General features: G+C 23.1%; 1 protein-coding gene across 1 annotated transcript; it reads left to right on the plus strand.

The window, feature by feature from the left end:
* The first annotated feature begins 3,724 nt into the window (after positions 1 to 3,724).
* LOC127243023 (uncharacterized) lies at positions 3,725 to 4,539 on the plus strand. The gene is made up of 2 exons (XM_051262857.1): positions 3,725 to 3,948; positions 4,048 to 4,539. Exons 1-2 carry the CDS (start codon positions 3,824 to 3,826, stop codon positions 4,286 to 4,288), a joined length of 366 nt encoding a protein of 121 aa, XP_051118814.1. The 5' UTR covers positions 3,725 to 3,823; the 3' UTR covers positions 4,289 to 4,539.
* Positions 4,540 to 22,136: the final 17,597 nt, after the last annotated feature.

Here is a 22,136-nt window from a genome sequence, read left to right on the forward strand (position 1 = left end):
ATTCGATGTTTTGTTTCCTTAAATTACTTTTTGATGAATAATATCGAAACTTTTAAATACGTGTGCATAAATAGAATTACAATCTCTATAAATGAGTAAAAGACGGCAATGTGATGCTCATCCCGAGCAAAGTGAAGGGCTTTCGACATAGCTACTAAGCAAGTAAAGCATAATAGTCGTAATTTTGTCTTTTTCAGCTAACACAATTACTTTAACAAGTTCTATTGATGTATCTATTTATTTTTTGTTCGTAGATTTAAAATATTAGTATTTGATATATATATATATATATATATATATGATACAATAGAGGAATAAATTTACAATTTTACACCTAGAAACCCTTGTAGTAGTAAACATGACTCTTTTATAATGTCAAACAAATAAATAAACACTCCTTAATAATCTCTAAGAAGCTCTAACTACATTAAGCACCTCAAAACAGCAAAAAAATTGTTTACTAAGTTAATATGATGCTGATTTGATCGGATCAGTATATTATACATATAATTAGTATATATTTATACATAATATATCATATGATGAGTTATAATATACTTTCTGTGTCCTGTATCTATCTATCTATTTGATTTTTGCGCGAAGCTTTAGAAATATTAGTATTATATTGGGACATAGTAGAAATAAAGGTAAAAAAACTAAACGAGCCTTATTAGTATTATATGATATAAATGTATATATATCGTAAATTAGAATGATATTTGTATGTTACGTAGATAGTACCGTTACTTTAAAAAAAAAAAATTGATATTTTATTACGAAACAGACCAAAAAGGGATCGAGCATATATTAAATTATGATATAATATATGTTATATTATAAATATATTGAAACACATAAATATATGTTATTAAATGTATAGCATATGTTAGATATGATCAAATCAAAATTATGTTGGAGTTGTTTGTTTTGAAGTTTAGTTTAATTATATTAACGTTATTGTTATAATAATAGGTAAGATAAAAGAATATTTTAAAAATTATATGCAGCATATAATTACTTAAAAAAAAAATCGAACATATTTATTTTAAATAAATCAAAATGACAAAAGAATCAAATTGATTTAGAACGGAAAGAATAATATTATTTATGTGGAAAGTAAATAGATACTTCCCCGGTCTCGAACATCATCCAATTTTATTTTATTTAATTTTTTTGTTATCTCAAATGTTTTATAGTAATATTTTTAAAATAACAAAAAAAAAAAAAGAATTAATTAATATATTACATTTTATTTTATCATACTACTTAAATAAAAATAAAAATATATTTTTTTTTGTCATGTCACTGAATTATCAAATTATTTTATTTAATATAGTCTAGCACGGTTTTAATTACTGTACAATATTTCTTATTTGGATGAGGATTCTATTATGTCATGTGAAAAAGAATTTTGGTATTCTCCTTATGTTTGATTAAAATTCAGGAGCATCCGAATGTTTTTAATATGTTGGATCAATTGTACTGATAATCCATCGATTGAGTTTGATTGAGAGTATTTTGGTAATTCAAAAAATTAATTATGATATCTAATTTTTTTTTAAAAAAAAAATCAATTAGAATAAATTATCGTAACTACCTCCAATAATTTCGGAATTAAGTTTTTCTTAAACAAAAACAAAAACGTTTACAAATAATTACTTTTAAAATCGTATACATTCAAATTATAAAGATGCATACAGTATCACAAAATGATGTATCTACAGTACTATTACGATGTTTTCCATGAAATACTTTTCTTATATAATTTAACTAAACGATGTCCAATGATACATTCTATCAATTTGTCATGATATGACAATTATTTAAATAAATTAAAAATCAAATACGTATAATATTAACGCTTTTAACCCTTCACACCCCATCTTATTTACCAAGCCATAAATTAACCAAGCAGATACCCCCTTCCCCGTCGCGCTGCTTCCGTCTAACTGCCGCCACCGACCTCTCAAACGACGCCCGCGGCCGTCAAATAACCACCCCCGCCATCGATTCCTTCTCTATTTACATATCCGCACTTGACAGAAGTCGGATACGACGCGCAATTCCTCTTCTATTTAGAAGTTTACTTTGATGAATCTTCTCATGACGGATTCAACTAAGTTAGATCCCGAGGCTTCTATTAAACCCAAAACAAATATAACAAAGCACATTCAAGTACTCTGTGCAAAGATAGCACATTTCAACAACGAGAAACTCTTTCGGCCAAGCGGACAGATTTGATGATTGTGTTTTTAATATTGTGTAATGTTTTTATGGTAATCATGCGTATATGTGCATTCTTGATTAGTCTATTTTAGAAATATATATATATATATCAACACAATTATTTCTAAAAATCTTTTTGTTGGCCTCTGGACACATACGATGTATATTCGTGACGCATATATTATTTAACTCATGATAGACTGATACTAAACTTTATTATGCACAATTTTTTATTTAATATTATACTTCATATTTATGATTTACGTACTGGTGGTTATGTTATTGTGCACACTTTTTAATACATATTGTATTAAAGAAAAAGAAAGAAATAAGCTTAACATTAGATGATAGGTAAATAATAGTATTAAGGCATGGAGCATGCACATCACGTGATGCGGCGTTTTAATTGGCAGTAGGTGGTGCTGTATGGGTTTTCCGTTGTCTCTGTGAATGAATGAATGTCTACCAAAGAAGTAAGTAGTATATCTTGAACTTAGTGAGGTCCTGGTCCTGGTCAAACCTAACATTGCTGGATCAACCAATGAACTAACGCCACGTGTGCACATTCATGGTCCACGGTTTGACCACCGGCGATTCCTATTCTATCCATAAATTTATCAACTATTTGCTCACCAATGTCCGCCATACACGTGTTCCACCCCCTCCCTTTCAAATAATAAATTAAAATAAAATAAAAATCATCCCCCCGTCTCATCTTCTTTATCATCACACCCTTATTTCAAAATAAAAATTAAAAATAGATACTCGTTTTAAAATTATAGTCTTAACTATGCTGTACACAAAATTTAAGATTATTTTTATTTTCGTATGAGTATGTTAATGTAAAAATAGTAATAATTGTGTAATAATTATAAAAAAAATATAAGTACTTTTACGATGATATGATTATTTATGAAAATAAAATTATTGTTTTAAAACTGACAAAAATGATAAACAAAACTATTGTATTGAGACGGAAAGAGTAATAAATACAGCATTTATCGACTCTAAGATCTCATATACTTTTTGAGTATTGATATTTAAATATTAATTATTGTATCAAAATATTATACAAATTTAAAAAAAAAACAAAAAAATTATACAAATATAATAATATTTTAAATATTAAATACAATAACGGGCTAGTCGAAAAAATACACATAAAAAATATACAACCCCATGTGTATATATATATATATATTTATGAGGAGACATTATGGGTGTGTTTGTTTGAAGGATTTTGGTGGATTTCCACTATTCATCCAATTTTTTCCCCCCAAAAACATCAAATCAAACACATATTTTTCATTTTTTATATTATACTAAAAATCAATTTTACATTCAAAACATCACATCAAACCCTATTTATATCACATTATACAACTATTCAAATTCGAAATTTTTACTATTCAAATCCCAACTCAAAATCCAAACCCCCCAAACAAACACACCCTGTATATAAAACCCCCCAAACCCAACAGTTTAGGAGAGCATATAGAGAGAGAAAGACACACACTCACTCGTATAGACAGAGAAAATCAAATCCCTTGTCCCCAAAACACACACATATACATATATATAATATATATATACATCCATGGCAGGAGAATCCTCAAGCAGCAGAAGCAACAGTAACAATAATAATAATAATCTGAAAATCAGAGTGCAAAGCAACCCTTCCGAGTCCCAACTCACCCAACTCGGCGTCAAATCCTGGCCCAAGTAAGCAAATCAAATCAAATCAAATCAAATTATACATACATATATATATATATATAGATTCGGATTATGAATTGAATTGAAATTGGAATTGGAATTGAGGTGGGCGTGCTCTCCGGGGAAGTACGAGCTGAAATTCGAGGCGCAGGAGACTTGCTATTTGCTGAGGGGAAAAGTTAGGGTTTATCTGAAGAATGTTCCAGAAGGGGAATCTGTGGAATTTGGGGCTGGAGATCTCGTCGTCATTCCTAAAGGTATCGCCTGCACTTGGGATGTTTCTCTCCCCGTCGATAAGCACTACAAATTCCATTCTAATTCAGATGATCATGATCGTGATTCTTAGATTGAATTAGATATATATATTTTCGATCGTTTGACTGATCAGCTTAATTTTGGATATCATCTCTTTGATTAGTACTGATTGATTAATTTATATGTTCATTTCATTGTTTTGGGGATTTGATTTTGATTTTGATTTTGATTTTGGATTGATTAATTATGTATGGATAGAGACTAGAGAGATAGAAAATGTTTTAATTTATACACTTGGTTTTGTTGATGAATGGTTTTTCAACAACTTTTACTGTTTCATTCTCTTCTGTTGCAGTTTGTACTCATATTTTTTTTTTTATTATTATTAAATTTTTATTTTTTTGGAATTATATTCAAATCAAATTTATTACTCATTCGTCACTAAAATAACTTTATTAGTATATGTGATATAAAGGTAACGTGTAATATATTATAAGTTGTAAGAATATTTATAATATTAGGTAGTTGTAAGAATAACTTTACTAAATAAAGAAATGAATACTTTGTTATGAAACAGTAGGAGTATAAAATATTAAATTATAATATACTATTTAATCAAAATTTTAATTTCAAATCAAAATTAAAAGTATGTTTGTTTTATATTTTAAATAAATATTATGTAAATATATGTATGATAGAGAGATTAAGAAATAACAATATTATAAAAATAAAATAAGTAAATGTGATTATTTTGAGAAATTTATTAAAAAAATTATATTAGTGAAAGTATTTTGAGAAATTTGTTAAATAAGTTACACAAGTTATGATATTTTATAGTGACAAAATTATTATTTGTATATATTAAAAGAAGTATAATAGTATTTTTATTATAAATAGAAAATATATAAATTTAGTGCACTGTAAAAAAATAGAATAATTATATAAATTTGACGGAAGAAAATACTATTTAACTTTTATAATTTTTAATAAAAATATACTCCTTCAAGTCTCAATACAATAGTCTTATTTACTATTTTTGTTCGTTTCAAAAGTCTTATTTTCATAAATTAACTATATTACTATATAAACTACCCTTACTCTTTCATTATTATTACACAATTTTCACTATTTTTTACACTAATACACTCACAAAGACAAAAATGTCTTCTACATATACTTTTTATCCACTATCAATATAATATCAATATTCCTTAAATCTCGTGCTCAACACAACCAAAATTGTAGTTCCGGGACGAAGGAGTAATATTTTCTTCCCAAAATATTAATTCAAATTTTTATTTAGAATATTAAAATGAATACTTTCTTTTATATACTTTCCCATCCTTTCACCTTTTTCATTTTAATATGTTTTAGAACAGTTAATAAGTTTGAATTTTTTTAGTAAATCAATTTTATTTAAAATATATTTAATAAATATAAAGTAATTTAATTAACTTTATAATATATAATAATATATAATGCTTATAATATCGTACTCATTCAACAAATTTTTTTAATTAACTTTATAATATATAATAATATATAATGCTTATAATATCGTACTCATTCAACAAATTTTTACTTTTATTTTTTTAATAAATAAGTATTTTTATTTATATTAATTATAATTTTGATTTATTTGTATTAGTGTATAAAATTTCATTTATTCGAAATAATATTTATATTATATATTATTGAGATATAAATTTTAAAATATATAAGCACGTGTTCTAATTAGTTTTTCTTATAATATTTTTATTTTTAAGACTAACAACATCACTACTAAAATAAAAAAATATAATACAATAATATTATAATTCACTATAATTAATTTACTAAATTTCGGTATGTTGCATGTTGTATTACTAACCAAACATGTAATTGTTATGTAATAGAAAGAATATATATTTATTTATTTATTTCTATCCCTTAACAATTTATCAAATTTTTAATTTTGATCTGTCTTGTAATAAAATATCTATTTCTTTTGTTAGTAATTAACATTACAAATACCCTTCCGATTTATATATATTACACAAATATCGTGAAAAATATTAATGGATAGATAGATTTGGAACGAAGAAAATATATATTTTATCCCATACACTCACACGCGCAGATAAATTAGGATCGAATCCAAAATCTAACCAACCAGCGAAAGATATCTCACAATTTGATCTATAAATATTTTCTTTAAAACAAACACCTATTTATAATTTATTATATTATATTAAAATTTAATTTTATATTCAAAATATTACATCGTACACATTTATATCACATTCAATAATTATTTTAATTTAAAATTTCATTATTTAAAACTCAAAATTAAATCAAAACTAAAACTTAAAAAACAAATACTCTTTGTTTTCTTCTCTATATACATATGTTCATTTTATTTATTTATTTATTTTTTAAAGAAAAAAGATAAAGAAGTATATTAGTATTTTTTATATAAAAAATAAAAAATAGCAATTATTAGTTATCTTATTGCAAAATTTATGCACAAATATTTAAACAGAATGGAGAACTATTATTTAATTTCTTAAAATAGGAGTAAATAAATAAAATGGAAAGCTATTCGTTTGATTGGTAATTGTGGGGGTAAATGACATTGCACATGGACTGAATGGAATGTAACCGTACAATGCTTTTAATGCTTCTTTTTGACTGGTCAATTTTGGTCAACACGTCCAAATTTATATACTCAATGTCGGAATTGCAATCATTATTTATTTATTTATTATTTAAATAATGTAATTATATTTTCATTTCAATTCAAAAATACTTATTTTATTATTTGTCTTATTTTACTATTTTGTTTGTCGCACTATTATTTTAAAAAATTAATTATATATTAATATTAAAATAATTTTTATCTAAATTACAAATAAATTATTATATGTATACTTATTTTATATATAAAATTAAAGAATAAAAATATCTCTGTCGATCAGGACGAATGAATAAAATATAAATTGGGTGTGTTTGTTTGGAGGATTGGATTGGATTTACACTATTCATCCAATTTTTTTTTTTTCAAAAAATCAAATCAAACACCTCTTTTTCATTTTTTATATTATACTAAAAATCAATTTACATTCAAAATGTCACATCAACACCTATTTATATCACATCATACAACTAACGCGCCCAAAGAATATTGATTTTGCAAAATATATCTTTATATATGCTCTCTTCTCTTAAAATTATACTCAATTTTCTTTCTTTTATTTTTTATTTATTAAAGTATTATATCACTTTTTTTATTATAAAAAAAATAAAAAAATAAAAACAATTGTGGCTTTCTTCGTTCAACACAACTTTTTTACATTATTGTCAATATATATTATATATAAATTTGTATATAATGAGAATAATTTATCAATCGATCTTTCTATATAAGTTTAAAGGTATAGAATAATTTAACATTCTACAATATATATGTAGTATTTTTATTTATAGTAAAAAGAATTACATATTATTCAATTTATATGCTACATATATTTACAAATTATATGTCACAATTATCTACATACCTAATTATATAATTTTGTTTATATTATTAATTATTTCATATATTTTTTAAAAATTCTCTTATTTTATGCTACAACCAATTAATGTAATATTATATTTATTAATAATTCATACATAGTTCAAATGAACATATATTTTATAAACATATAACAATAATTACAAATAATACCATGTAGAAAAAGCTACAAGATTATAATATAAATTAACATAATATATGTTCTGTTAACTGAAATATACGAGTGACATAAATAAGTTAAAATACTGAAATTAAAATGAAAGTGGTTGGAATATCCCTGGAGTTAGGCGGTGCTTCACAATGGAATTCCGTGTAGGGATAAACCGGTGTTAGGTCCTTCAAGAGTTAATAGAGATTTAGTTGAATAAAAATAGATTATTTGTGCGAATAATGTGTACATTTTTTTCGGAAACCTATTGAAAAAAATTTAAAATTAAAGCTAAAATAATTTGAAGATGGATGACTTCTGGAAGTCTATCTGAGGGGGTGCTTGGCAAATAGCTTTTTGAAAAGCTTTTAGCTGTTTGACCGGTCAAAAAGCTAATTTAGGTGTTTGGTAAATTAGCTTTTTGGACCCAAAAAAACTAATTTCTGAAAAGCTAACTTACCCAGCGTTTTGAAATAGCTTTTTCTGTAAAAAAAAAATTTATTCCTTATATGTCATTAAAAATTTATTATACATTTTACACAAATAAATATATTTTGATTATTTATTAATTATATTAGAATATTTTATTATATTATAGTTTTACTTTTATAAATTTAAAATAATTAATTTTTATATAAAAATTATTTTAATTGTAAAATATATAAATTTATTAAAATCAACATAAATAAAAAATATAAATATTAATAATTTATTTTTTAATTAAAATTACATTATATAAATTTTATACTAAAAATAAATTCAATAAATTAAATTTATTGAAAATTATAAATATAATGAATTAATCGATAATTAACATAATAAATATATATACACGAAAAATTTATTATTTTATATTTTACATTATTTTCAATTAAAAAAACTATTTATATATTTTAATAAAAAAATATTATTTTTTAAAATCTAACTGTAATAAAAATAAATACTTTTATAACACTTTTACAATTTTCAATAACTAATAACAAAAAATTTTAAACATTCTGAACTCAAAAAAACATAATTGAATATATTAGAAACATGAATAAAATAAAAATGTCTTCAATTGTCATTTTACGTATAAACAGCTAATATCAAACAATTGTTTTACTAAACATTTTAATACAGACAGCTAATCAAATCAACTAATTAAATCAGCTAACAGCTATCAGCTAATTGCCAAACACGGTAAGTCGCGTAAGCTAAGACAATGCGCGCTTAAAGACTCATATCAATTTGTGGTTCTGTCTATCATTTTGATATGCCTAGTGATGTTAACGAGGCGAACTGAATTTTAAGTATTCGCCTTCGTTTCGTTCTATTTAGAAAGTTAGAAGGAACAAACCCTTAATTTTGTTATTGGATTATGAACTTTTAGTTTGAACTTTTATTGGGCCATGTCTGACTTCTCAGCTTCAGTGGTTTTAAACTTTAATTATAAAAATTTTCAATTAAAAATAATATTAATAAAAAAAATTAGTATCTAATATAAAGTAGACAAATTTGACCCAACAAAACTGTAGGCCTAAGCCCAATATAATTGGGCCGCATTACCAAAATTGAAGGCCCAATTTAAAGGAACAGTCACACTACTTCTATACGGCCATACCGACAAGCCTTGACCCCTTCTCACAGAGTCCCGGGATCTCGGCTCCAGAGAACATTCTTGCTGGGCCAAATGAATTTTTAAATAAGGGTTTATTTATTTAGGGATTTTGAATTTTGAATTTGGATTAAAAATTTTGAATTAGAATAATTGTATAAGGTGATATAAATAATGTGATGTTTTAAATATAAATTAATTTTTAATATAATATAAAATATAAAAAATAAGTGTTATTTGATGTTTTTACTTTTTAGAGAATAAAAATTTGATGAATAATAGCAAATTTTGGGGAAAATTTCCCAAACAAACACACCATTATTATTATTATTAGTAACTTATAAATATTATAAAAAAAAACATACTCTCTCCGTCCCGTTGGAAGGGTGACATTTGCTTTTTGCACGTAGATGTCTGAATATTAATATTATATTGGATTGTAATAAAAAAGACAAAAATACCCCTATTAGTATGGTGAAATATAAAAGTAATGACATTTGTGTAATAAATTGCAAGTTGAAAGGGTATTTATTATGTTAGGTAGGTAGTACAATTACTAAATTAGGAAATGGTAACTTTGTTTTGGACAGACGAAAATGAAAAATGGTAATCTTTCAATGGGACGTAGGGAGTATATTATCTCCTTCATAATTTAAAGTACTATTTTGATTATTTTTTTTTTTAAAAAAAGGTACTATTTTTTACTCCCTCCGTCCGTCCGCTTACAAAGTTTACATGTTTCTATTTTAGGACGTCCAATTACGAAGTTTACATTTCATTAAATACTCTACTTTTTTCACAAATATCCTTACTTTACATCACATCATTACTTTTACACAAAAAAAAGTAAGGGCAAAAATGTCATTACACTACTTTTAACTACTCACTATAATTAAAATACTATTATTTCTTAAACACCGCGCCAAAAGTAAATGTAACCCTTGTAAATGGACGAAGGGAGTATTATTTTCCTTTTTTTTAAAAGTAAAAGTAATCTTGCAATAATGCCAAAATACCATTACTTTTTGTTTAAATTAAAAATATACTATTATATATATAATTACTTTATATAAAAAATCAAATGACAAAAATGACAAAATTTCTTTAGACACTTTCATTAATCAATAAAATATTATTCCTCCGTCTCACTTAATTTGTCCACTCTTTTTATTTTCGTCTGTCTCATATAATTTGTCATTTTTTTTATAAATATAATTATACACTTTATTATATTTTAAAATTCATAAGATATATTTTTTAAATTTTAATTAAACTATTTAGTCATCTTAATATTAAAATATAAATATTTTTATATATTTTTTAATCACTTACTAATTACACAATATATAAAACTTCGTGCCTAAGTTAAATGTGACAAAAATAGCTAAGACTGAAGGAGTATTATTTTTTAATGAACTACAAAACTACAAAAAAAAAAAAAAACTATTTCCAAAAGAAACGAAGAAAGTAATATATACATATATTAATACAATATATATTTTTATTAATTTATAAAAATTTAATAATTCATCATAAAATATTATTTTTTATATTATAAATATAATTTTTCATAATTAATATATATATATATATATAACTAGTGAAGTTATAGAGTATGTTTACTTTGGGTGTATATTTATATATATACATATATTATAAAAAAAAAAACACCCAAAATAAACCTACCCTAAAATACACTAGTTATTCTTATAAAACATGTACCATCATACACAAACCATTAAAAGTGGGTGGGTACACTTGACAATATTTTTCATTTTTTTTACTAATCAATTTTACTATTTTTTTTTTATAAAAATATATTATTTCCATTAACAAATTATATGCTTACTATCTTTGTATTCTACAAAAGAATCAACATAAAATTGAATAATAAAAATACTAGTACTATTTTTTATTATAAATTATATATGCAAATTACTATTAAAACAAACAAAAAAAATCAACTAAACACATTAGGTAACATTATATATATATATATATATATATCTCAAAATATCAATTTTTAACTTTTCATTTTATTTTTTTTTTTCTACTTCAAAATCATGAAATCAAAACCCACAAAAGAAACAAGGGTTTTATTCACCCAATTTTTTTTAGATGGCACAATTATAGATGAATATTACTAAAAATACATACCTAACATTAATAACTGCATCAACAAAAAGTTACTCCATTCGCCCACGTACCGTGTCTGCTATACTATAGGCACGGTATTTTAGGAGGGGTATAATTAGTAGATAATTAAAAATATATTAGTGAAAATAATTATTTTATAATATAAACAATTATAAATTAAGATTAAAATAACTAATTAATTTAATTAAAATTAAAAAAATAATAAATTAAAAAGTTTAAAATAAAATTAAAGTGTAGAATCATTTTAAAAAAAAAAGTGACATGGAATGTGGGACGGACAAAAACGGCAACATGGATGCAACATGGATATGGTATGTAGGACGGAGGGAGTATTATTTTTTATATTAATGATACGATTCTATGTACTAACACTAATAAACATATTAATCCAAAAATAAAAAGAAAATGCACTTAAGGGACATTCGGTACAGAGAATATAATTGGACAGAAATGAGAGTAGAGAATTAAATTGCATAGAAAAAAAAATTGAGTAGAAATTGAGAATTAATTCTCTTGTTTGGTAAAATAGAAAATTCAATTGAGAAATACTTAAAAAATACAGCTATTTGAATGGATTGAATAAGAATAAATGATTAATCGGACATCTGAAAGTTTTAAAAAATATTTTTGATGATTTTTTTTAAAAAAAATTATAAATTATACCTCCAATTACCTATCACTTTTTCAATAAAATATTTATTTTTCTTAATTCTCGTGTCAGGTCCTAATTTTAATGAATGGATAGAGTATGTTAGTAGATTTTTTTTTTCAAAAATTACAAAAAAATAAATTCTTGAATAATAAATTTAATGTGATTTTTGTAAAATTGAAATAATATAATTTTTAAAAATTATAAAAATTAAATAATAAAAATAAATAAATAAATAAATAAATAATAATACTGCAACATTCATTTCTCTTCATTTATCTGTTAATGGTATTTTATTTCTTTAACTTCCATTTATTAACTCAAATAAAAACACACCCTCAAATATTACAACATTAAAAATTTGACTTCTTTATACACAATCTTCACATTTCTTTATACTTATCTTAAAAAAATATTACATTCAATCATTATTTAACTACAAAAATCCATATACAAATACAAATAAGAACAAAACAGACATTATTTTACATTAAATTTAAAACACTCAAAATAATAAAAATAATAAGAATAAAGACATCGAAAGATATATAGATAGGTAGGCTTGACTTGACTTGGCAATGCAATGCAATAAATTAACTATAATGAATTATTAATTATGGACCATAAGGATGAGGAAATTCACATGAAGGCCCTGTGAAATTCCTTGCACCCATACCATTACCATACATTACAAATATTTACTCAAAATTTAGGACCATTTTGCAATTCTGTACGTGTGCTTCTATGCTGCATATAGAGGAGGACCACACAACGTACGCCATGGACCAAATCCACCAATTAATTAATTAAATTTCAATTTATTTTTTATTTTTATTATTATTATTATTATTATTATTATTATTATTATTATTATTATTATTATAATTTTCTAAATTCAACCCTTATTAGTAATGTCAGAATCCTTACAACATATATGTACGCACAAGACCAACTTAACACTCTTATCATCATTGTTTTCGCCGTCGTCGTCGATCGTCGACAGCCACTGTCCAACCGCCATTTGTCCCAATAATACATATATCGCCATTGGTCATCGTTGTTGTCGACTTGGAAGCTTCTTAGCGAGGGGCGAGATGAGTATATATGAAAACCCTTAATTAATGGAAGATCGAGTCCCATTAATTAATTGTCGATGAGCGCGTAAATTGATTGATTGAATATTCGGCTACCTTAATTTAAGATGTTCTTACAAGGAATTAAGGATAGGGGTTGTTATTTCATGATTGAGTCGTGTGTATATATATATATATATTACAACGATTAGGAGTTGTCAGATTAATTTCAGAACAAGTTATATGTTAACATAGCATAAATATATGATACGAACTTAAATCATATAATAATTAAAACTAATACAACATATGTTACAGTTGTTCTCAAAACAAAATACATTATTGTTAATATAACACAAATGCATTGCATATGAATTGAGAATAATCTATATATAACCCTATAAGCAATTTAGGGATTTTTATTTTATTATAGAGTCAATTTCATATGTCACAATTAGGGTTTTGGATGATATATGTAATGTATATAAACATTTGTGCATGACATATATATATATATAATTTCTTAAAAAAAATATTATCTCAATCCGGCTTAAGGGTCTCATTTACTTTTTACGTATTGATATTTGAATATTAATTATTATATCAAGACGTAGTAAAAATTAAGAAAAAATTGCACAATACTTTCATTTGTGTCTTACACTATCAATAGAAGGAGATTTATACAAAAAAAAAAATTATATAAAAATATTTTTAATGTTAAGTACAAGGACGTAAATGTGACCCTTAAAGTCGGACAGAAAATATATTAAAAATAAGATTATATATATAAGTACTTTACAGTAAATTAAGATTATATTATTTATCATTTTTATTTAAAAAAAATATATCATGTACATTACATTTTTTTCAATATAAATAAAAAAAATTGCATCGAGATATAATTTTTATCTAAAAATATATATCAAAATAGAAAGTATAAAGAAAATTCATTGTTAGAACCTAATATATCATCTCTTTAAATAATGTTACATCAATCAAATTACAAATCGATAATTAATAAATGTCCATCTATTCATCGTCTACATGAAATTTCATTTCTTGTGAGGCAAATTGAAAATATACAAAAACGATCGAATCTCAATAAATCTAAAAATATTAATAATACAGATGGGTTCTTCGTGGGCACCATATTTACTACAATGGCCCAAACCCATAAATAATTAATTATAAATGTCGTAATCATTGACTTTATACTTAGACCATAATTTTGTTTACACCATTATTTTTAAAATTTTGGCAATATTCAATTTTAGAAGATCATACATCAAATAATAATACTCCCTCCGTCCCATAATAAGATATCCATTTGCTTTTTTCACGTATTTTTAGAAATATTAGTATTATATTGAGACGTAGTAGGAATAAAGTAGAAATGACTAAAATAACCTTATTAGTACGTGTGATATAAAGGTAATGATATTTGTGTAATATATGTAAGTTGTAAGGGTATTTGTAATGTTAGGTAAATAATACAGTTACTAAAAAAGAAAATAGATACTTTGTTATGGGACGGACTAAAATGAAAAAATGGATATTTTGTTATGGGACGGACTAAAATAAGAAAAATGAATACTTTGTTATGGGACAGATGGAGTATTTCATTATTTCTAAACATTCAAAACTCCAAAAGTCTCGATCTAAATCGAACTAGGATTACACATATATATATATATATATTATCCTAATTACACATGCAAATTGAATTGAAGAATATTATGAAGATGGATCCATGATTGTGACATTCTCAATATAAGTCAAGATTTTCAATTCCATGCAAAATTAATTGTAAGATCAATACGGGGCATCATATATATATATATATATGTGTGTGTGTGTACATATAATATTGTAATAACTTATACCTACCTACCCATTGTATTTTTATCTATAATTTGTCCCACCAAGAATGAAATATTCTATCTTGTCACAAATTTAATTCACCTAAGTATGCACACAATAAAAATAATACTTAAAGATTTTCAAATCGAAGTTTGAAATATTTTGTTTAGGGTTTCCTCATTATATATATAAATGTTTGTGTGTTTATAGCTATACGTTCATTATATAAAATTATTATTTTAAAAATTAAAAAAAAAATTAAGAATGAAAAGTATACCTACATGAACAATAAAAATAATATTTTTTAAAAAATAAAAATAAAAATATTACTTCTAAAATGGGTCGCTTTCATGTACTTTTTTTTAATCTGTTTTGGGCTTTTTATTTGTTTTTGAAAAGAGACAAATCCATACAGGTTGTCAATATAGAGGCCTTTTGAATTTCTTAAACACGCTTTTCATGCTAACGGTGCCATTTTTAAATTTCTAGGAACACGCTTTTAGACTAAATGTGGCTGGCAAAGTGGCAAGCCCGCGTCTGTAAATTAAAGTCGCGTTTTCATTAATGAGTCCCTAACTGTACAAATAATAATAACGATCATACGCGTATAATAATTATTTAAAGGGAAAAAATTATTTTTAGTCCCACTATAATCACAATTAATTAATTTTGGTTTCAATATAAAAATTTTATCAATTTTGGTCTCAATATAACTAAAACTTATCATTATTGGTCTCAATGTAAAATTTTTATCAATTTTAGTCTCAATATAACAAAAACTCATTATTTTTCATTCAAATATAATCAAACCTTATCTTTTTTTGGTATCACCATCAACAAACCGACAGAAAAAGCTAACATGAAAAGAAATCAAACTTTATATTTATATTTGAAGAAATTGTATAATCTTGCAAGTCAACGTTAGCATTTTCCATCGGTTTATTGACGGTGAAACAAAAAAATAATAATAATGTTTGATTATATTGGGACAAAAAATGATAAGTTTTTATTATATTATGACTAAAATTGATAAAAATTATATATTGGGACCAAGAATGATGAATTTTGGTTATATTTGGACAAAAATTGATAAAATTTTTATATTATAACCAAAATTGATGAATTTTAGTTATAATGAGACAAAAGTGATTTTTTTCCTTATTTAAATTTCTAATACTAATATTATTAGACATATTCCAAATTCATCTGTATCTTCTCATTGCTTTTTCGCAATTTTAAATATGTATTATTTATTTTTTTATAAAATATTTACAAATAATGATTTTAGAAATAATTTCACAATTTTTTAATAACTAACTAACAATGAAATTTTCAAATATTTTAAACACCGAATGAATGTTGTTGATATATGGGACAAATTAGTTAGCACAATTTATAACTTTGTTTAGTTGTAATTTTAAATTTATTTAAATAAAATATTGATATAATTTATTTTTTTAATAGTAGTAATATTGTGATGGGCTACGAAAAAATATTATATTTTTATTGATAATTATAAAAAAAATAAATAATTTTAATTTTAATTTAAAATCACAATAAAAAAATGAAATTAATTCAATATTTAGTCACAAGATCAAGTTCAAATTAGGTCAAAAGAATCAATATTTAATTAAATTGGATTAAAGAAAACCAATCAATCTAAAATAAATTTGGAAGTGTTTATATATATTTATATATATTCTGTATGGTCAAAATTGCATATTCTGGTCAAAGATTGGTTAATATTTACATCTGAATTAATGTTCCGAAATCATGACATTATTCCTTGATGAAATATATATTACATAAAAAAATTAAAATAATTAAATCCACTTATGTATAGAATTAAATGCAAATATTTTTTTTTTAAAGAAATAAAAAATAATTATTATATTGCTTAATATAAATTAAAATTAACAGTTTGACTAATTGCTAATTGAGACCTAACAATATTCCAACGGCTAATACATGTGGTTTCATGTGTTCTTAATTTTTATTATTATTTTCATAGGTAAATTAAAATTTTTATTTACATATACCATTTTATTATATTTTTTAATTATATCTTCATATTATTCATCTATTTTTTTATTATCTTTTTTTATATCTCACCTAAAATTATCAATGTGATATTTTAATAAAATATATATAATATGAATATTATTTTATACTATACAAATAAATAAGAAATTATAAATTTATATAAGTATATTTGTATATTGAAAAAAAAAATTGAAAATAAAAGATTTTGAATGAATTTTAAGTGGATTCATATAATATAATATTTTGGAAAAAAAAGAATGAAAATATAGAGGTTTTTGTGCACTTTGTATTGTTCAGTAGATATATACTCCCTCCATTCCAATATAACAGTCTTGTTTACTATTTTTGTCTGTTCCAAAACAATAGTCTTATTTTCATAAATAACTATATCATTATAAAACTACTCTTACTATTTCATTATTATTACAGAATTGCTGCTATTTTTTATATTAATACACCCACAAGGGCAAAAAAATCTTTTACCTATATATTTTTACCTACTATCAATATAATATCAATATTCCTTAAATCCGTCTGTATTTGAATGTGTCCTCGTCACCTCCAATTTTATTGGATTTGTATAATATCATGAAATATGTATGTCTATCTGATCTATAAATTAAAACATATCAATAATTTAATTAAATATGATTTTTTTTTTTAAATGCAATTTATAGTATATGTGAGTCTTTTTATTTGATTGGTTAAAATTTTGAGGTGTATCAATATTAATTTAGATAAAAGTTTTCGAATTTTGAAAAAAATTAAAATTATTGAAAATTGAAGATTTAATATGATATTTTTTAAAAAATCTATTACTCTCTTTCTCTTTGTCCCAACTACTTTTGAAATTTTGTAGTAGATTAAAAGATAACACTACCTTCGTCCCATAAAAAGAGAAATATTTTTCTTTTGCGTCATTGTACTTAACGTTGAAAATATACTTATATTTATATAATTTACTCCACAAATGTCATTGTATTTGTATTATAAGAGACTAATAGAGGTATTTTTGTCATTTTCTTTTGATTTTGGACTACGTATTAATATAATAATTAACAAAAATCAACATATAAAAAGTTCATAGTACTTTTCTTATGGGACAGAGATAATAGTATTTTATTGATTATTGGAAGCGTGTAAGAAACTTTTGACATTTTTGTCATTTTGACTTTATTTATAAAGTAATTGTATGTATAATGATATATTTTTAATTCAGGTAAAAAAATAAGAGTATTTTAATTTTAATATATTATTATTTTTACTAAAATAAAAAATAAATACTTGAAATTTGAAGTAGGACAATCGAAAATAGTAAAAATAATAATATTTTATATGAAACAATCCAATTTTTATTGAAAAGTGAATTTTGAGTTTAAAATAATAAATTTTGTATTAAAATATATAGTTGTTCGAAAATATGAATAAATATTATTTGGACAATAATTTTAAAGTAAACTTAATTCTTAATATATAATATAATATATATTATTTAATATTTTTAAGAAAAAATATTCCATCGTCTATCGATTTATACCATTTTTTTATTTATCCATAAAAAGAAAATATTCCATTCATCTAAAAAAAAATGTGTTTAAAATTCTTTGACATGAATTTTGATGTTTGAAATTTTAATTGAATATATATATATATACATTTACCTTGTTATAGTAAAAAATTGTATAAAAATGGTACTATAATATTTACTAAAGACTGAAATATGAATATTTTCAAGAGACAAACAAAAAAGAAAAATAAACATATTTTTCGATAAAAAAAAAATTATATACTTTCCCCGTCCCATAAATATAGTCTTAATTGGATTGGGCACGGGATTTAAGGAATATTAATATTATATTGGTAATTGATAAAAAATATGAATAAAAGACTTTTTTGCTCTTGTGAATGTATTAGAGTAAAAAGCAGTGACAATTGTGTGATAAAAATGAAAAAATATGGGTAGTTTTATGGTGATATGGTTATTTATGGAAATAAAACTATTGTTTTGGGACGGACAAAAATAGTAAACAAGACTATGTATCGAGAAATATTTACAATTATTACGCTTATTACAAATATACCACAATATAAACTCCATTTTACCAAAAAATAATACTCCCTGCGTTCCAAAACTAAGTATCAATTTGTTTTTTGCACGTAATTTTAGAAATATTAGTATTATATTATAATATAGTATGAATAAAGTAGAAATGACTAAAATAACCTTATTAGTATGTGTGATATAAATGTAATAATATTTGTATAATATATTATAAGTTGTAAGGGTATTTGTAATGTTAGGTAGACAGTACAGTTACTAAAAAAAAATAGATACTTTGTTATGGAACGGATTAAAATGGAAAAATTGATACTTTGTTATGGAACGGACTAAAATAAAAAAATGGATACTTTGTTATGGGACAGAAGGAGTAGTAATAATATTAATAAGATTTAGATTAAATTCCAAAAAAGGAAAAATGAAAAAGGAAGGTCGGCCAGTTCATGTAAGCTATAGGGTTATTGAAAACCTTTGATTAATATAATTAATGGTGGAGTGTAGACAATATAGATTGCCTCAATTCGCGAATGTTGTAATTAATGCAAATTAAATTAAAATCAACTAACATAATTTAATTAATTAATTAATTAAAAAGCCGTCCATTTGCAGTGGTAAGCAAAGCATTAAAAGTGAGGGTAAAGTCAGAGTTCCGCCATGTGCTAACTGCTAACTTAAAACACTTTCATTTATCCCAATTAACATTTAATACTCCTTCTAATTTCTCTATTTTATTATTCTTATTCTATTCCAAATTTATTTATTTATTTATTTTATTTTTATGGTACTTATACATTTCAATAATAATATATATATAAAATATACTTCAGTTAAACTAATGATCATTTCATTTATAATAAATAATTATATTTAATTACAATTTTATAATTCTATTTTTTAAATACTATTACCTTAGTCTAATTTTTATTGTCCTAAAGTATATTTGCACGGTTTTTTAGGTGATTGTTTTTTTTGTTATGAATTGATAAATTTGCCCTTAATTTTATAATAGAGATGAAAAAGTAATAAATGAATGAAGGGTAAAAATGTAAAATTTGTGTTTAAAAAAAGAAATAGGACAATAGATGTTGGACGTCCAAAATAAGAAAGTAGGACATTAGTTTGTAAACGGAGGGGGTAATACTTAACTTGTCACTACTTTTCTGTTTTATCATCTTATTATTGTTTTTTATTAATTCCTATACAAAATTTTCATAATACATATATCTTATTTTTTACATATTTTATTTTAATATTAAAATATTTTTTTTCCGCCCCACGTATCATATCGCGCTTTTCATTTTCGTTCGACTCACATATTATATCAATTTTCTTTTTCGAAAAAGTATTTTATATTTTAAATTTTATAATTTATATATATTTTTTAATTTTTATTAGACTAATTAGTTATTTTAATTTTAATTTATAATTATTTTTATTATATTGTAATTAATTTTACTAATACATTATTAATTATCTATAAGTAGAACCTCTCATTAATTCTCGTATTTATGGTAACATTGTTATCATATTAGAGACAGAGTGAGTATTATTTTAGTCTCTGCGTCTAATCAAAATTATATGATTTTTCCACAGAAAAGTAAATAATATTATAGTATAATTATTTTTATTAATATATTTTTATATTATTTGCTAGTTATATAACTTTTAAAATTATGTACTCCCTCCGTCCCATAACAAATATTCATTTTTTTTATTTTAGTTCGTCTCATAACAAAGTATCTATTTTCTTTTTTAATAACTGTACTATCTACTTAACATTACAAATACCCTTACAACTTACAGTATATTACACAAATATCATTACCTACAAGGTTATTTTAGTCATTTTTACTTTATTTCTATTATATTCTAATATAATACTAATATTTCTAAAATTACGTATAAAAAATAAATGAGTACCTAGTTATGAGACGGATGAAGTATTTATAATGGGTTTGTTTGTTTGGTAAGATTGTTAGAAAATATATATATATATATGATATATAGAATATAAAAATAGTAAATATGTAGAGTCTATTAATTCTCATGGGAGAACATTTAAAAATAAAATTAAAAAGAACAAAGCCAATATACTTAACAAAAGTGCGATAAGAAACGAGTAGTTATTACTCATTTCGTTTCATATAAAATATCTATTTCTTTATTTCAGTTAATCTCATCTAATTTGTACTTTTTTTATTTAAAATATAATTATGTATTTTAAATTTTGTAATTTATAATTTTTTTATTAAACAATTAAATTATTTTGATTTTAATTTATAATTATTTTATTTAATATTTTTTAATTATTTATTTAAATTATATTTGACATGAATTCGTCTTTTCCTAAAGATATTTTTGTTTGTGTTCGAAGAGCGGTCCGGATATGAACTTGGACGAAAGAAAGATAACTTACATCCAACGGTTATTAACCGACCCAACAGCTGCTTCGGAAATCGTGCGGTAATAAAGTCGGGTGGGGAATAATAATAATAATAATAAAAGTGAATAAAAGTAAATAAATTAGGAAAAAATTATTTTTTCTCAATATAATAAAAAATAATCAATTTTCGTCTAATTATAAAAATTTTATTAATTTTGATCTCAATATAACTAAAATTCATCATTTTTTGGTTCTAATATAAACAAAACTCATATTTTTTGTTTCAATATAATTTTTTTTTATCAATTTTAGTCTTAATATAATCAAAACTCATTATTTTTTGTCCAAATATAATTAAACCTTATTTTTTTTAGTCTCACCGTCAACAAACCTACAAAAAATGCTAATGTGAACTTA

Source organism: Andrographis paniculata, unplaced genomic scaffold (assembly GCF_009805555.1).
Source record: "Andrographis paniculata isolate CXL003 unplaced genomic scaffold, ASM980555v1 Contig89END, whole genome shotgun sequence".
Lineage (NCBI taxonomy): Eukaryota > Viridiplantae > Streptophyta > Magnoliopsida > Lamiales > Acanthaceae > Andrographis > Andrographis paniculata.

Bases quoted from the DNA above. Each gene is read 5' to 3' on its own strand.
- LOC127243023 (XM_051262857.1), top strand. From the start codon at position 3,824: ATGGCAGGAGAATCCTCAAGCAGCAGAAGCAACAGTAACAATAATAAT. The intron at 3,949-4,047 runs GTAAGCAAATCA...ATTGGAATTGAG, and splicing joins GGCGTCAAATCCTGGCCCAA to GTGGGCGTGCTCTCCGGGGA.